This window comes from Oryza sativa, chromosome 7, assembly GCF_034140825.1.
Source record: "Oryza sativa Japonica Group chromosome 7, ASM3414082v1".
Lineage (NCBI taxonomy): Eukaryota > Viridiplantae > Streptophyta > Magnoliopsida > Poales > Poaceae > Oryza > Oryza sativa.
This window is the reverse complement of record NC_089041.1, coordinates 11,563,297-11,580,920: the sequence shown is the minus strand read 5'-3', so window position 1 is coordinate 11,580,920 and position 17,624 is coordinate 11,563,297. Positions and strand designations below refer to the sequence as shown.

The following is a 17,624-nucleotide window of genomic DNA, read 5'->3' as shown; positions in this document are numbered from 1 at the left end:
CCGGCGGCCTCGATCCCGGTCGTGTAGACCTGGAGAAACTCGGCGGGGTTGACGCTCCCGTCATATTTTTCGGCGATGGTGGGCCGGAACCTTGGGGGCCAACGGACATTCCGAAGACTCGCCACAAAGGCTCTACAGCCGACACCACCAACCGGGGGCACGGAGGGCTGATTCCCGCGTCCGTGTTGAGGTGACACTCTGGACGAGGAAACGCCCTCCGTTGCGTGGGCAGCACGTCGGTCATTACGCCGGCGCTCGATGCTGGTGCGGTCGTCCGGCCCCCCACGCAGATCTTCCTGGGTCGGAGGCGCTGACGAAGGAGGGGCGGCCGAATGGTGAGGAACAGCCGCCGCTCGCCGCGCCCTCCGCCTTGACGATACAGAGCCGGTGGTAGCAGCGCCAGAGGTCTTGGTGGCGGAGGACCGCCCACCAGCACCTAGGCGCCGCCGTGCCGTCATGACCAAGTTGGCCACGTCGTCCAGCCAACGTTGGGCTGGAGACTCCGGGTCAGGGACAATGGGCGGGTGACGTAGGAGCGCGCCCGCAGCTTGGAGCGCGCCCTGGGGCGTGCTGCCGTCGCCGTAGACGAGGAGGCGACGCTCCCCATCTCGCCGCCCTTCCCCATCACCCGTGGATGTCGAAGTCGCGGATCCTTCGACCCTCTCGAGCGCCTCCTCCCGCCTAGGACTTTAGCGTGGAGGGGGCGGTGGAGTACGAGCTCGACGGCGTGGGTTTGGCTCCCCGTCGTCACCGCTAACACTCGGAGAGAGGTTGTGCGCCTTTGCTTGTTCCGCCATTGGGCTGAACAGGAAAAGCTTGGCGCACACGAAAGAGTGCGAGAGCTTAGAAGAACACACGCAGAACCCCCTACCTGGCGCGCCAGATGACGAAGCGTGGGGGTCCTCACCGGGAGACCGCGCAGGCCCCCCTTTGCCGGTTCGGCCGGGGGCCCTGGGTGAGATTCTAAGCTCGATGTGTGTGTGGAAGGTTCGCGAGAGTGAAAACACACAAGACACGGGCGATGTATACAGGTTCGGGCCGCTGAGAAGCGTAATACCCTACTCCTGTGTTTTGGTGGATCTGTGTATGAAGAAGCTACAAAGTGCGAGCCAGCCCCCAATCGTTCTGGGATCGTTTTTTCCTCCTCTCTCTAAGTGGGCAAGGTCCTCCTTTTATATCTTAAGGGGATACCACATGCACCATTTCTCCCTCTCTTTCCTCCAATTTGACTTCTCTTCATTAACAGACGGAGATTTGTATGGCTGCCGTCCGAATGACCTTCTGATGGGACGGCCCATACCTACCTCCACTTCCGCCGGAAGCAGGCGTGACGTGGGAACATGGCTGTCTGCTGACGATATGATCATTGTCAGACCGGTCACAAATCAGTCATTCTTGTCCACCACGTGTCAGTTTAACAATCTGCATGTTCGCCCCTCTTCATACAATGTCTTGCTTGTAATGGTTAGGATGAAGCCTGGCATATATCTGACCGGAACCAACGTGCCATCTCCAGGAGCTAACACGCCGGCTCCGGCTAGGGACGAGTGCTTGGAGGCTCTCGTCCTGACGGGATGGGGCGAGGCGTGCGTCAGACCGCCTGTCGCCACCTAACCCGCAATCTGACCGGTCTGTGACCAGTCACAGACCGGATAAACGAGCGCGCTGTACTGCATTACGTGTGGCGTGACGTGCTCACCCAAACCGCAATAAATGCGGTTAGGTGAGCCCCGCTGCGCTCACCTAACCCATATACGCGCCGCAAAACCCACAAGGGGTCGGGGCGCCTCGGCCCTCGGGGCCGAGGCGGGAGCGGTCCGACCCCCTCGGGGAGACAAAGAGGAGGGCGAACACATCACCCTCGGGCCCGACGCCCCCCGAGGGTGCCAGGCCACGTGGGCGATTGTGTCTGCCTCAAGCCTCTAGTCATGATACTCCCGGTCCCATGTCACCGACATAGGTCCTTCCCTAATATTCGCGTTTTTTAATGTCCTCGTGGCTTAAGATTTCGATCGTGACGTAGAGACACCTGAAACAACAGACCACATTTCTTACTGTGTTTATCTTATGGTTTTTGCCAAGTCGCTCTGCATGACCTGTCAAAGTGTCAAGTATTATACATTATGATATTTTTCCGACGAAGGTAAGACGCTGTTGACTTTTTTAAATATGTTTGATTGTTTGTCTTATATAAAAAATTAAATAATTATTAATTCTTTTTCTACCATTTGATTCATTGTTAAATATACTTTTATGTATATATATAATTTTACATATTTCACAAAAGTTTTTGAATAAGACGAACAGTAAAACATGTTTAAAAAAGTCAACGGCGCCAAATATTTAGAGACAGAGGGAGTATTTTGACACATCAGGTGCAGTGGCACAGCAAAATGTTTCATTATCTGAAAATAAGATGTGTCTGTCATTTGTAAAAGTATTAAAAACAGTTGACAGATTTCCCTACGTACTTGAAATGCATTACTTTCATAGGAACGCCCTTGGGAAACAGCTAAGTCCTACCATAATGAGGAATTTTTTAGATCACAAATGGGAAATGAGCTTTCACTAGTTCCAGCCTCCAACAAAATTGGGCAGCACCATAATTTACTACTTAAAAATCCATTTGCAAGGCCCCCCGCGTCGCTCCCTGGGGCAGGGGTGACACGGGCGGTGACTCCTGCCGCCGCGCCACTACCCCCGCCTCTGCCTCGCCGCCGCCCGAGCGGGCCGCCGGAAACCACGCGGCCGTAAGAACGGCGGCAGCGGGGGCTTCCTTTTCCTGCGAGATCGCAGGGTCGGAGCCCATGACCCCGACCAACTTCGAGGCGATGACAGCTGCAGCGACGCTGGGATGGAGCTGGCGCTCGAAGGCCTGGCCGCTGGCGTCGAAGAGGAACGCGACAGCGTTGACGGCGAGGTAGGCCAGGGCGACAATGGCAAGGTGTCACTGCCGGATCTGGCGTCCGCTACCAGATCCGGCCTCCTCGGAGTGAGACACGCCCATGAGCCGCCGCTGAGGTGTGGCTGCGTGGATAGGGAAGCACGGACGTGGAGGCGGTGTAGCTGCCATATCCAGCCCTCTCCCATCTGGATCCGGCCTCCCCGGTGCGGGAGGGCGACCCCCAAGCCGCCGACGGTGGTGTGCGGTTGCGTGGAGGCAGCGACGCGGACGTGGAGGTGGCAGGGCGAGGCAGGAAGGGTGTGATTGCACGCCGTCGAGGGAGGAAGGTGGTGGGGATGGGAGGAAATGGGGCGCCAACTAGAAGCGCCCGGTGGCGGTGGTAGGCCGGAGCGGCGTCGTGAGAGGTTGATACGGGCAGGCCTGCGCGGGTGGCGCCGGTGGCAGCGGAAGCTGGCATGGACGACGTCAGGAGGTCGGCGCAAGCAATAGCAGGGAGGCCGGCCCAGCCAGGCGTGGGTGGTCAATGCGGCAACGACGGGAGGCTGGTGATGGTGGTGTGTGCCACAAGGCATTCCGAGGCGCTGCTTGGGTGCCTATACAGTGCCCAGGCGGTTCTTCGTGACCTCTACGGACGGCTGCGTCAGTGTCATCGTCGCTTTTCTCCCTGGAGACGTCATCTAGGTGGCCTTCCTGCCAAAACCTCTCTCGGACAACTTGCATGTGCTCACTCTAGATGTTTGTATTCTTGCGGCAGCGCCCTAGTCAATACAGGCTGACCATGTCAGTGGGCCTTGTGGGGAAAGTGGTTCCATCCTTCTTTCTCACCCTTTCCCCTCCAATCCATTTGACGTGGATAGAGTTGAGTGCAGTGCCCGCTGTTAGGTTTTGGTTTTGGGTGGTTAGATGGTAGCTTCTTTGTTAGTCTAGTGGTGGCCAATCACGCTTAGCGACGGCCGATTCAATGTTAGCCTTCTCCTGGATTCTGTATAGGCACTGCGGGTGCGTGGTGGTGTTGGTTTTTTTCTTGGCTGGCTACTGCCTCTCAAGGTCTTAGCTTTATAATTTTTTCCTGCTCAATGAATTATCGCACGGTCTGGTGTTGATCATTAAAAAATAAATACTACTTAACATATTCTAGAAATAGTGAGGGTGGTAAAGCTGGCACTTGTGTGGCAGGTTAAACTGTCCGAGATTGTGCCAATAATCCACAAAGTGAAGGGGGAATGAAACCAGCACCAGAATTTTGCTCAATCAAACAGTTTGAACAGATAAAAACACAAAACGACAAGTGGAGGATTATAGAATCAAGCGATTGGAAAAACATCTACATTTCGTCCAACTCTTTTCAGATTCTAATTCTCACCCTCAACTTCAAAACATATTACTTATTTCACCTGTATCTAATGCAAATCACATAAAATTGGTGATCTAATAAATAGTTCTAAGCAGGGTCAACACTCCCTGTTTACAATAATTTCAAGTAGAGGCTATGAAAAGCGGTAACCGGCGATTTTCCCCTTCTTGAATGTTTATTAGAAAAAGAAAACTAATGACACCAATTTCACCTTCTTGAAGCTGTTCTAGACTCCAATTTCCCCTTCTAGATAGAGTTAAACCAGTGTGATAATGTGAAGAAGCAGAAATTTTGAAAAGAAAATCAGGTATTCTTTTTTATTTTCCTACCAGACGTCAGCCAAGATCAGCAATTCTCAACCAAATTTCAGCGGAGATTTTGTCAAGAGAGTGAATCCTTGTGTTAGGTGACATGGCTGCCACAGGATAAACCTGACTGCATATCAGCCCCTCCTAGTTCAGTAGTTCTATTCCGCTCTCTCCTGTAACTGCTACGATCACTTCCCTTGCAACCATATGGAATTGCATCGTTTCCATCTCTAGTGGGCTGAACCAAGGGAAAGCACTTCCATTCCAGCCTCCAATTTGTCCAATCAGAATTCCATGGCCGTCACTGCCACACATGCATCCCAATCCCTTGCTGATGGCAATGGCTTGTTTGTGTACACTGCAGTACTGCACCAGAGAGAAACAAATGGAGCATGAAGCAAGAGCTGAACAAATAATGAAGGAAAAAATTGAAAAATATAATGAGAAACAATGACAAAAATGACTAATCTATACTACTTAAAATGTTAGTAGTGGTGGTGTCCTTTCTCAAACCACGTCTACCACCAACATCTGGGCCCCACAATCTATACTATTACACCACCTTTCAACAAGTCTTCCCCTATTTCACTATTGGTTCCCCCAAATTTCAAAATCACCTACTTGTTCAATAAGAAAAATTACAGTATTACTTAGACTAAACAAATGCTTATTAATTGATTTAACAAGCTAGAAACTCAATTTGTTTTCCGTTGCAAAGCATGGGCTCTAGGCTAGTGATACAAAACATTCCTATGCACCGCTTAGATCTGAAGAGGACTCAGAATAGCAAAATAACAATTCTTGCAAGCAGTTGATAGGAGCCACACAGAACCTGAATGAATTTGCCATGCAAGCAGTTGATTGGGACAATATCTGATAGATCAGAGGTCATATACCTTGCAACCTTTTGCTGCGTCTTCTGCTAAGTATTAGCTGCCTTTAGGTAGACATAGGTAGACATAGAGGCATCAAACTCATGTGCCGATTGGGATGCCACATCACCTAAACCCGCCAAGAAAATTAGTTTTGGATGTTGAGTAAAGTAGCTGTGGAGTTACAGAAGAAAAGTAGCCTCTATAAAGAGTTGATGCCTACTTGATGGGCAAAACATGGAGTTTTTTCTAAAATGGTTGTCTATATCTATACTCTTCAAAAAGAAGGCAATGGTGGTGGCAGTGAATCTGCCGCCCACCAACTCTATTGTATATGTTTTACCAACTACTTTCATGTACTTTACTATTACAAAATAGTCCTTCTGCAAATCAATGTATCTTATTTCATCTCTAAATACAAGTTTATTGTGCAAACTTATCTACAGCGTAGAATTGTTCTTAAAAACCTCACAATTGATTTGTTTCAAACAATAATAGCATGTGTACGATTCATATTTATTTGTAGCAAAGCACGGGTATTTAGCTAAATAAACCAGGTATACAGATAATTGGGATCATAAATGCAGTCTAGACTAAGATTACTACCCCATTCGTTTCATATTATAAGTCTTTTGACTTTTTTCCTAGTCAAACTTCTTTAAATTTGATCAAGTTTATATAAAAATATAGTAGTATTTTCAACACAAAACAAATATATTATAAAAATATATTCAATGTTAGATTTAGTGAAACTAATTTGATATTTTAGATGTTGCTAAATTTTTCTATAAATTTGATCAAACTTAACAAAGTTTGACTAGAAAAAAAGTCAAACGACTTATAATATAAAACGGAGGGAGTACAAAGTAGAGAACATATTATGTTTAAGCCAGACTTAACCACCTAAGCGGGCAGATATATTTGTCTATGCTCTGTGGAAGCTGGATCCTATTTGAGCTTCTGTGTGCTTCCAATGTCCAAGGCAGAATCGTATTTGAGTTTTCTGTGCTTGTGTGTCTAGTTTGATCATATTTGAGCAAAATGGCCAGGTTTCCTTTACTGACTTCGGTGTAGTGCAGCTTTGGAAATTGGAATGTAGCTAGTTGAGAGAATCTTTACCTATTCTGCTAAAATAGTTCTGTTATAGCAATATTAAGGAGGTTATCAGTTAGGTAATACATCCAAAGGTAGTGAAAATAACCACATGTTGCAGGCCAACACAATTCAAAAGTAAGCCTAACTAATTGAAGTATCCGTTTTATGGCTAGTGTAATGTAATATAGAAAGGTCGTATACAAATTTTACTTAGGCTTCCGCACACCATGAACCTGCCAAATATAAGAATTTCACATATAATCAATCCTTTTATTACTGTTGAAAACAGCAGCAGCAGTAAAAACTTTTCAGCTTCACATAGTTAAATAGCAATAATAATAGTTCCAGTTTTATTTTAGCAGAGGATGAGAGGATAGTGCAAAATCTAGTTCCAAGAAACAAGATACATGGAAGGGAAGAATACCAATTTATGCTTGGTTTTGTAACTCAGGGTTACAAAAAAAAAATACAACAATTATGTTGTCCATCAAATGAGCTATCTGGGAAATTTAATGTAACTTCAACTCTAAATATCATCATGTATTGAAAAGAGGGATCAACAATCAAGGAAAAGTTAACAAAGTATTGTGCTCTATATCAGTAGTCTTCAGAAGGAAAGCAGAAGACGTGGAATTAAATGATAACTACTTTGTAGAACATGAGCCTAAACAGTTTAAAAGTTTAACCAGAAAATTGAAGGCAAACAGTGGTTACCAACAGGATTCCTTTCTCAGTACATTCAAGCAGGTTTATCCTAAGTTCAGTGAAATTGAACTTAACAGGAGATTGCTGTACCAAAATTACTGGTCTGGAGTCAATTAATTGTGTTCTGGGAAAAGATTGAAATATTGTATTCATCTAGAAGTAAACGGAAATGTTGTAAATATCACTGAATCGATCTAGGCAGGGTATCACTATCATGAAATTAGGACCAATTTCTAATCAAACTGATAAGATACAGTTCTCATCCTCAGATAACAATTATTACATGGTTCTATCAATCTTAGATGAATTTTGTAACTACTTCTGATAGTATATGATCGTGTGTTGAATTAATTTTGATCTAATAAATGAAAGGACAAATAATACTATCTACTAGAAAGCTTCTTTTTTGTTGAAAAAAAAATCTTGGGCCAGATTAAGGCTGCATGGAAAGTGTGACAACGGCATATTATTGTGTATTAACGAAGGGAAACCAATAACCACATTGATGTAAAATCAAATGTGCTTCAAGATGGTGTCTAAGATGTATCACTAGCCAAGAAAAGTAAGTGTCTTGTGGGCAATTGACTTGAGCACATTATTTTGCAGTTTCAAAAGGCAATGCAAGCAATTGACATATCAGTTAGAAACCTACATATGTTGCAGTGTCCATTTTGTAGCAATTTTCTCCAGAATTGATCCATATATCTATGTGCTGCTGCTTCATTTTTTGGATCTTTGTGACTCACTGCACCATCTCATTTTTGGAGTTCATTGTGATCTCTACTACACAAAAAGCAAGAACATTTCCTTCACGTCCTATCATTACCTGTTTATTCTATGTTTTCCGCTAATATGTCTAGATCACTGCAATTATTGATATTCCTCATTTGCTCAGATAATTCATCTAAAACCACATAGATCTCCGGTGCTAGAGGGTTTGATCTATCTCCAACTAAAAAAGGGGTGAACCCATTGCCAAGATCAGTCCATGCTAACCCAGGTGCTTTTGTGACACCTAAGTCACGCATTAGTTTCCTGACTGTTGCTAGTTCATCCCAGCAACCAGCAGCTGCATACATGTTAGCAATCAGAACATAGTGCCCAGCATTCTCTGTCCTCATTTCCAAAAGTTTCCTTGCTGCCCTTTCACCAATTTCTATGTTGCCTCTGTCATGACAAGCCCCAACTAATGCTGCCCACATAGTCGACGTTGGAGGAAAAGGGGTATGGTCAAGCATTTCCTCTGCTTTTTCCAATAGTCCAGCACGTGCGTATAGATCAATCATGCAAGAATAATGCTCCATCTGGGGTTTAATACCATATGAAATGACCATCTTGTTAAAAAGTTCTTCTCCTTCAAGCACAAGTCCAGAGTGGCTACACGCGGAGAGTACAGTGACCATGATTATATGATCGGGCTTGATCCCACTATCAATCATCTGCTCAAAAAGGCGAAGTGCAACTGTTCCTTTACCTTGCATTCCATATCCTGCTATCATTGATGTGTAAGATATCATATCACAGTCATCCATGGTATCAAAGACATTTTGTGCTACCGACAACCTCCCTGATTTGGAGTACATGTCAATAAGGGAGTTCCATAACAAGCGATACCCTTTGAAACCATGCTTAACAATGTGACCGTGAAGTTCCTGCCCATGTTGAAGATTTGCAACACGGGCACAAAGAGCAAGATAGGTAACAACAGTAACATAATTAGGTTTCACACCTCTGCATATCATTTCACGGAAAATACTAGAAGCCTCTTCTGCACAATCTGACAGTGCAAAACTAGATAGCATTGTATTCCACGTCACCACCCCAGGGCACTCCAGCATCCTGAACAACATGCGAGCACACTCCATATCCTTGCACCTAGCATACATCGTGATCAACGCATTGCTGACACTCTCAACTTGGTCACAGCACATACGCACTGCCAGCCCGTGGATCTCCTTTCCAAGCCTCAGCCACCCAACTCGTGAGCAAGCATTCAAACCAATCACCAGTGTCACGTAATCCACCTCTGCACCACCTCTAACCATCTCCCTAATAAGCCCTACCGCTGCCCTGTAATCACGCATCTGAATATACCCCCCGGCGATAGTGTTCCAAGTCACCGAGTTCACCTCTGTCCCCTCATCTCGCATCCTCCGAAACAGCTCCATAGCCTCTGCCCATTGCCCGACCGCTGCATAGCTTGATATCATTGAATTCCATGATACCACATCCCTCTGGACCATACCGTCGAACACCTTGCGTGCAGAGGCAAGATCCCCACACTTGGCATACATTGACATCAGCGCGTTCTGGAAAAACAAATTCCCGTCCATCCCAGCGCCCGCGGCGTGCATGTGCACCGCCCGCCCGAGCACGAGTTCTCTGGCCTCAGCGCAGGCGCGGAGGACGGAGGGGTAGGTGAAGACGTCCGGGAGCACGCCGTTCTTGCCCATTTCCTGGTAGGCCGCCAGGGCCTGGAGCGGGAGTCCATGGCGGAGGCAGGAAGAGATGAGGACGTTGTAGGGGAGCGGGAGCGTGGAGTCGGCGGCGACGGAGGCGGCGGAGGGGAGCAGGGAGGGGTGGGAGGTGTAGACGGAGAGGAGGCGCGGTAGGAGGATGGGGTGGCGGGAGAGGCCGAGGGAGAGGGAGAGCGCGTGGAGCTGGACGCCGAGGCGGAGGTGGGAGCGGTGGTGATGGAGGAGAGCGGCGACGGGGCGGAGGAGGAGGTGGGAGGTGCCTGCGGCGGGCGGGAGGTGGCGGCGGAGGCGGGAGAAGGCGAGGAGTGGGAAGGGGAGGAGGCGGAGCGCGGAGGAGGAGGAGAGGGAGGCGAGGAGGGAATGGAGGGAGCCTTCGTCGTCGTCGGGCTCGGTCGGTGCCCCCGCCGGCGGCGGCGGTGGCGGTGGCGGCCGTGGTAAGAGCACCGCCGCAGCCGACGTGGGCATCCGGATCTTTCGATTTTGGAAACTGATGAGTAACGATGATATTCTCCCACCTCCGTTTGATGGGTACAGAATTATCAACCGGTTACGGTTGTTGAGGAGAAAATTGTGATTTTGCTATCGCAAAAGGATGGTTTCGCTGAAATACTATCCTTCAAAGTGATTTATTAAAATGCTATTCTAAACTGAGGGGTGTTCACTAAAATGCTATTTTGGGTCTTTTGGGTTAATACTAATGTTTTTGCTCTATTTTGTTGTGTCTTGTGACCAAATTACCCCTACCTCTATCTACTCCTTCCTCCCAACCTCTCTGTATTGCACGGCGGGAGGACGGAGTACGGCGGCGCGCCGAGCAAGCGCTGTTCGGCGGCGAGTGGGCAGGGCGGGGCAGCGCTGACTGAGGGGTGACGGGAGGGGAGGAGCGGGTGGGGGAGTGGCGGGGGCCGGTGCTGGTGCCGGAGCCGGAGCTGATGCGGAGGCGCAACGGGTGTCGCCGCCGCTCCTAGGCTCTTCTTCAGTCAACGCCGATTCGATCTGCCGATGACACTGATTGGGATCGATTCGATCGATCTCTTAAAACGGATAAGGAGACAAGGGTATTTTGGTCCGAACAAAAATTAAAATAGAGCAAAATCATTTCTAGCAACCAAAAAGACTCAAAATAGTATTTTAGTGAACAACCCTCAGTTTAGAATAGCATTTTAATGAATCACTTTGAAGGGATAGCATTTCAGCGAAACCATCCATTTGCGATAGCAAAATCACAATTTTCTCGTTGTTGAGGTACTCGGTACATTGGTGCCTACTTGAGGGAAACTATTCTAATCCTTCGAGGGGATGTTCTTTCATTTGCTTAAAAACCATCTAAACAGTTATGAAAAATTCTAAAAAAAACTGACAACATTCGTACAACACATATATACATCTCCACAAAATGTTAAGGCTCTGTTCGGGAGTGAGGGTTGGGAATCCTCACTCTCCGGCACGCAAAACGAAGTAGCGTTTAACACGTGATTAATTAAGTTTTAGCTAATTTTTTTTCAAAAATGGATCAATATGATTTTTTAAAGCAAGTTTCGTATATAAACTTTTTACAAAAAAACACATCGTTTAGCAGTTTGAAAAGCGTGCGCGCGGAAAACGAGGAGGAGTTGGGAACTCCTTCTAACGAACGCAGCCTAAGTCCAAACTCAACTCACACGTTGAGATATAAAAAAAGACAAATTCAGCGTATGAATAGTAGCGTACTGTTTATATCTAAATTTGTCTTTTTTGTTTCTTGATGTGTAGATCGAATTTGAACTTGAATTTTGGTGGACTAGTAGGTATCATTATACTCTACATTGTCAATGTTTTTTAGATTTTTTCACAACTATTTGCATCGAATTTAGAAGAAAAAGGTATACGAGGGGATATCCCCTCGAGGGATAAGAATCCTCCCCCTACATGAGCGATGCATAGTGTACAAGTGAATTTTGTGAATTTTAAGATACTCCCTATGTTCTAGAATCCTATCTTATTATAAAGTTATCCCGCACTAACTCCTTAAGTTTAACATGCAAAGATGCCACATCATCATCCACTAATTAACAAGATGACACATCATCATCCACTAACAATCATCACATTTAAACATCATGCAAACATGCTATATCTTTATAGTTTTTATAATTTAAGATATTTTCAAATACAAACATGTTAAATTATCATCTAACATAATTCACATAATGTTTCAATGTATATCTTTATTATGTTTTATGATATCCTATATACTTATATAGTTCATCCTCACTTAGTTAGTGCTTAAATGATTAATCTATGGTACAAATTATCTTTCTCATTTTTTCCTCTAATTAAGTCATATCACATCAAATGTTTTTAGCCTTTAGATGATTAATCTACGGTCCAAACTATCTTCCTACTTTTCTTCTTCCATAAAGTCATACCACCCTACTTTTTACGTTTGAATCACCATTCTACATATTATTTAAATTTAAATTATCATAAACCACATTAATTTACTTAATCTGATGTTATCTAGCTATCTTACACGTTATTTTTTTATTGTTATCATACTAAATTCCTGTAGCAATGCGCGGGGTTTCACCTAGTATAGAGAGTTTTAAGGTTGAACATATAACATAGGAAATATAGAGAGTTTTAAGGTTGAACATGGTTATTAAGAAAGTATGTAGAAATAAAATATAAAAGTGTTGTGATTGGTTGAGAAGTAGAAGCATGTGAGAAAAGTGAATGGCGGAGGATTGTGATTGGTTGGAAATAGAATATTGGTAGAAAAGTTGTTATATTTTAGGACAAATCTTAAGTGCTGAAAGTTGTTGTATCTTGTATATTGGAATGGAGGGAGCAGATTATAGATGGACCCACTGTTATCTCTCTTACAATGTAAAACAAGAGGAGTGTTAAGATGCGAAATGTTTAAGCGCGAATGCTTGACTTTCCCAATCTACGCATCTTCCTTCCCTGTTCAGGTTCAGTGTCTCTATATCCGCGATTTGAGTTGGGTAGAGGATATGGCATTAGACGTCGCCGGCTTGAGAAAGTATGGACACTGTTGTCTACCATCTCCCTCAATGCCGGCGAAGTAGGGGTGCTCTGTCCATCACCTCCCTTGGTGTCGGCAAAGCAGGGGTGGTGACGAAGCAAGGGCGCTTCATCCACCAGCTCCCTCGGTGTCGGCTTGGAAGGGGTGGCGCTAAAGAAGCAGGGGCGTTGCCATCCACCACCTCGTCCCCCATTTGTTTTTCTCGCATTTTACTTCTCCCCTTCTAGATCTGCAGTGAAGATTTCCAATTCATCCCATATTATTTCACTCGTCATCAGCATTTACCTGTAGGTTTTGTTTTAAAAAATCCACCACGCTATCACCATGTTGCTTTATTAGGTGATTTAGAGTTGTGCAGTTTGTTCCGGATCGAGTTCCTATTCTCAATTTTTAGTTCCAGTCAAATAACTTTTTCCAATTTTGTATGATTGGGTTCAAACTCCAAATTTTTATATGTCTTAGTTTTATCCCCAATCTACTTCTTTGATTATTCATGCACTCTTTGCGTGGCCTCATGTAAGTACTTTTGCAAATGAGAACACACGAAACTTATAGCATAGTGATGTTTGTTTAAATATATAGCATATAAATCTTGCATAGAAAACATTCACTTTTGGTTGATGAATATATAATTTGGCCATGATCATATCCATGGTGATAATATACCTATCAACTCATGTCCAAAATCCTAGATATATATGTCACAGATATCAGAATTGTATCCTTCTTGGTTATAGTAAATTGATATCGGACCCACAGTTTAGAAAGACAACCGCAATTGGCCCGGATTTTGTTGGACTACTTGGACCCCAAAACACAAACAGCTTGTTTTGTTGTCAAGTTAAAAAATTTATTGAAACTGCATTTTTTTACATGATTTATCCGTATTTTTTCGGTTTATCAGTAGTTTCCGTGAAATTGGAAGATTCTGCTCGTGAATGGTTTTTATCTGGGTATTGGGATTATGCATATATCCTTATCGATCGAACCTCATATTTCGATATGTATATCAATTCTGTAGGAGCAGTGTACTCAAATATTTCGTGCTCCACGTAGACTATTCGAGCATATATGATCAAGTCATGAAATCATAAGTGACGAGTGTTTCATCACTGCTTCACGCCTTCACCGTCATAAGAGATTGTACCTCACTATTCCTGGCTGGAAACTTGGAACAGTCTGCACGGAAAACGGAGCGGTCCATTTGTACATGATTAATTAAGTATAGCTAATTTTATTTTAAAAAATGGATTAATTTGATTTTTTAAGCAACTTTCGTCAGGGGCGGAGACAGCGTGGGGGCGGGGGGGGGGGGGGGGGGGGGTCTTTAGACCCCCTTACCCCCTAATATACTATTAGAGCCCCCATAATACCCCCTAAAATTTTAATCCATATATTTATAGATGAGGGACTAATATAGATTTTGTTTGAGGTTGTTAGAAGGCCCCAAAAGTCCTAAAACCAACCCTAAATCTCTCTTAGTTGCTCTTGGTCATTTTAGTTTAGCCCCCGCTATAATTTTAGGGAACTTTTAGGGACTAATATTTGATCCAACGGTGTAAATTCATATGATTTTTTTTCTAATTATCCTGCAATATAAATTGAATAGGGTAAATTTGTCCTTTTATCTTTTTGCGTGGAGGGTATTTTTGTAAATTCATGCTATCTCACTTAGTCATATCCGTTTGCCCGGCACCTAGTCGAAACCGAAGCCGCTTAGCTCGAAACAGCCGCCGCTGGTTTCTTTCGGCGTCGCCCCCGCCGCCGTCAGCCACAATCGGCGCCGCCGCCATCGGAAATCGATTCGATTTCCCTCCTCCTTTGCTCCTCTCGTGTTTGCAGCGACGCCGCCGTGATTTGGGAAAGGCAGAAGCTGTGGGAGGACAGGCTAGGGCTGGAGGCAAGGCGATGGGGACGCGGGAGATGCTGGGCGCGTGGAGGTTAGGCTTCTCCCTGCGCCAGAGGAAACGGGATGGATGCACCAGGGCTAGAGCGAGGTGCACCGGGGCAGGAGCGAGATGCGCCTAGCCTCCATCGCCGGTGTCGCCAGACGCGGATGACGAATTGACGATATCCAAGAAAAAAATCCAAGAAAAAAATCCACGGGGAACTTAATCCCTATTTGTGATTAAAAAAACAATATCTATCTTAAATGACTAAACAACCCTTTTCAGAATTTTAACAAATACGAAATATACCCTATTATATACTGCTAGTATATACTAGTAGTAGAATGTACCGTAAAAATCCTCTAATTTTATTCTGGCTTCGCCACTGACTTTCGTATAGAAACTTTTTTAAAAAACACGGCTGTTTGAAAAGCGTGTGTGCAGAAAGGAGAGGGTCGGAAAAAAATTCTGTGCAGTCTGGCTGCAAACCCCACGCCGTGCATACCTGGGTTAGATGGGCGACGCGTGGATGAGAGAGCGATCTAACGGCGCCCCCGCACGGCTCCATTCCACACCAAGAGAAAAGGCTCAGCTCAGCTCGCTCGCATCAACTCCCGCATCGAGCCGAGCTTGAGTGCTCAGCGGCTCGCTCACGTCCTTTTCTTTCTGCCGCTTCCTTTTCCCCCGCCGCCGCCGCCGCAATTTCTCGGGTGCCGAACACACCCGTAGCAGATACTCCAGCCAGCCAGCCGACTGCCAAAAGGAAACCGACCCGGTTTCTTGGCCGGAAACCGTACGTGATTCCATTTAACTCCCACGGTCCCACGGTCCCACCTCAATCCAACCCCCTGTCCTGTCGTGCGCGTGCGCGCTGGGCCGGCCAGGATCAGATCTATCCTCCATGGAGAACGACGCCCGCCTCCTCGAGTTTATGGAGGTGACGTCGTGCTACGACGTCACCCTCGCCGCCCGGCAGCTCGCCTCCTGCGGCTGGCACCTCGACCGTGCCGTCGATCTCTTCTACGCCGGAGTCGTCGAAGGCGGAGGACGACCGTCGTCGTGGTCCGCGCGACACGACGGCGAGGAGTCGACGTCGTCGGCGTCCGCGTCCACGTCGGTGCGCGCTCCGATCTCCGCTCGCTCCGACACCCTCTACGGCGTCCCGTACCCGTCCGTCGGCCGCGCCACCCGCCGCCGCAGGCAGACCAGGTGGGAGAGCGAGGAGGACGCGGCTCTTCGGCGCCAGCGCGAGGGGGAGGCCAGCACCAGCACCAGCGGCTACGGCGGCGGTCGCGACGACTCGGACGACGAGCAGCCGCCGCCTGCGTCCAAGAAGAGGAAGCCGTCGACCCTGGCGGAGCTGTACCGGGCGCCGCGCGAGCTGACGTACAGGGGCGGGTTCCACAGCGCCAAGGTGCACGCGGCGAGGCTGTCGCGTTGGCTCCTCGTGAACGTGCAGGCGGAGTACGGCGGCCGCGAGTTCGCGTCGCATTTGCTGAACCGCGACGTGTGGGCGGACGAGACGGTGGCGATGTACGTGCGGGACAACTTCGTGTTCTGGCAGGCCGACGAGGGAGACAGCGGCGGCGAGGGCAGCAAGGTCTGCTGCCACTACAAGCTCGACCGTGCCAAGCTGCCCGCCGTGCTCTTCGTCGACCCCGTCACCGGGCAGCTCATGGAAAAGCTGCACCATATCACGGACCCGACCGACTTTCTCATGGCCGCCGAGAAGTTCATCGACTCGAAGTCGTTCATATCCACCACCACCAGAGCTAACAGAATTACCTACCACCGCCTTACCGTAATCACCAAAAAACGCCGGCCGCCACTGCTGCCGCCAAAGTATGCAAGCTGAGGGTGCGATTTCCCGACGGCCAGGTGGTGGGCAAGGAGTTCGGCGGCCAATGCGGGGTGGACGCGCTCTTCGCCTATTGCCGGTCAGTCATCGGCGTCGAGCAGCCGTTCCGGGTGATGCGGATGCCGGCGACGGCCGGCGCGAAGGAAGAAGTGCGCGAGGACAAGGACGTGTCGTTTGAGCAGCTGGGGCTTAACATGTCCACGGTGTACGTGCTTCTAGACTAGTACTCACCACATCCAAAATAAGATATATGATGTTATTAACTTTTTTATAATGTTTGAATATTTGTATTATTTAAAATTTTATTATTAGTATATAAATATGTAAAATTATAAGTTGAGATTATAGTTTTTTATGATGGAACAAGTCACAATAAAATAAATAATATTTATATAATATTTTTTAATAAGAGAAATGATCAAATGTTATGCGAAAAGTTAATAGCGTCATATATTTTGGAATGGAGGAAATATTTCTCAGCGATATGTAACAAACTACTTTCTCCGTCAAAAAAAAAAATCCAATCATGCATCATGATATCTGGGCTTAGGATCGATATTTTTTTTTTACAGAACTAAGAGGGTGCTCGTGCGTTGCAACGGGAAATGCTATATATCAATTTCAATCATATCCGGTGAAAAGATGTTAAATAATCAATAACTTTGTTGAACACAGGAACAAATCTGGCAAACCAAAGAAACTACAAATCAAAATTGTTTTATAGATTAATTCCAATGTAAGAAACATGTTATCACTATAGAAGTTTCACACACTGAAGTTTCCCCTTTTCCTAGCCTCAATTAAATTAATAAATTGTCTCAAGAATTAATTTGTTTTAACCTAGACCTAAACCCTAATTAATAAATGTAATTAATAAGTGGAAATGGCATGGTGGGATTTTTCTTGAGCTCTCCATGTTTAGATACATTGACATGTTTTTTAGTGGAATTTTCAGAGCAAAAGAAATAATTTTAATAATTCAAAATCAATTATCAGAATTAAATTAATTGTTAATATCTTTTTCCGCTCCCTTGGGCTGTCCACATCCTCCCCGAGCGCGTCCTTCTCCTTCACTAGGCCGGCCTATGGCTACGGCCTAGCGGCCGCCGCGCCCCTCCCTCTCTCCTCGGGTA

At 46.3% G+C, this 17,624-nt stretch overlaps 2 protein-coding genes across 7 annotated transcripts; one reads left to right on the top strand and one right to left on the bottom strand.

Annotated features, from left to right (window-relative positions):
* Positions 1–4,172: 4,172 nt before the first annotated feature.
* On the bottom strand, positions 4,173–10,212 carry LOC9266464 (pentatricopeptide repeat-containing protein At1g71490). Of its 6 annotated transcripts, none has more exons than XM_015792116.3 (4): positions 7,892–10,212; positions 6,343–6,767; positions 5,464–5,569; positions 4,173–4,933 (listed from the first exon to the last, which is right to left on the bottom strand). In XM_015792116.3, exon 1 carries the CDS (start codon positions 10,179–10,181, stop codon positions 8,070–8,072), a length of 2,112 nt encoding a protein of 703 aa, XP_015647602.1. In that variant the 5' UTR covers positions 10,182–10,212; the 3' UTR covers positions 4,173–4,933; positions 5,464–5,569; positions 6,343–6,767; positions 7,892–8,069. The 6 variants fall into 6 exon arrangements, with proteins under 6 accessions (XP_015647602.1, XP_066168587.1, XP_066168588.1 ...); XM_066312490.1 differs by having other exon boundaries at positions 6,343–6,577; XM_066312491.1 differs by having other exon boundaries at positions 6,343–6,563.
* A 5,322-nt stretch (positions 10,213–15,534) lies between these two features.
* On the top strand, positions 15,535–16,715 carry LOC107276673 (plant UBX domain-containing protein 7). The gene is made up of 2 exons (XM_015790462.1): positions 15,535–16,434; positions 16,512–16,715. The coding sequence occupies exons 1-2, from the start codon at positions 15,535–15,537 to the stop codon at positions 16,713–16,715; spliced, it is 1,104 nt and encodes a 367-aa protein (XP_015645948.1).
* The last annotated feature ends 909 nt before the right edge of the window (positions 16,716–17,624 follow it).

Excerpts from the sequence above, each read along its gene's own strand:
- LOC9266464 (XM_015792115.3), bottom strand. The coding sequence starts at position 10,181 with ATGCCCACGTCGGCTGCGGCGGTGCTCTTACCACGGCCGCCACCGCCA.
- LOC107276673 (XM_015790462.1), top strand. The coding sequence starts at position 15,535 with ATGGAGAACGACGCCCGCCTCCTCGAGTTTATGGAGGTGACGTCGTGC. Across the intron at positions 16,435-16,511 it reads TTACCTACCACCGCCTTACC|GTGGTGGGCAAGGAGTTCGG; the intron begins GTAATCACCAAA and ends CCCGACGGCCAG.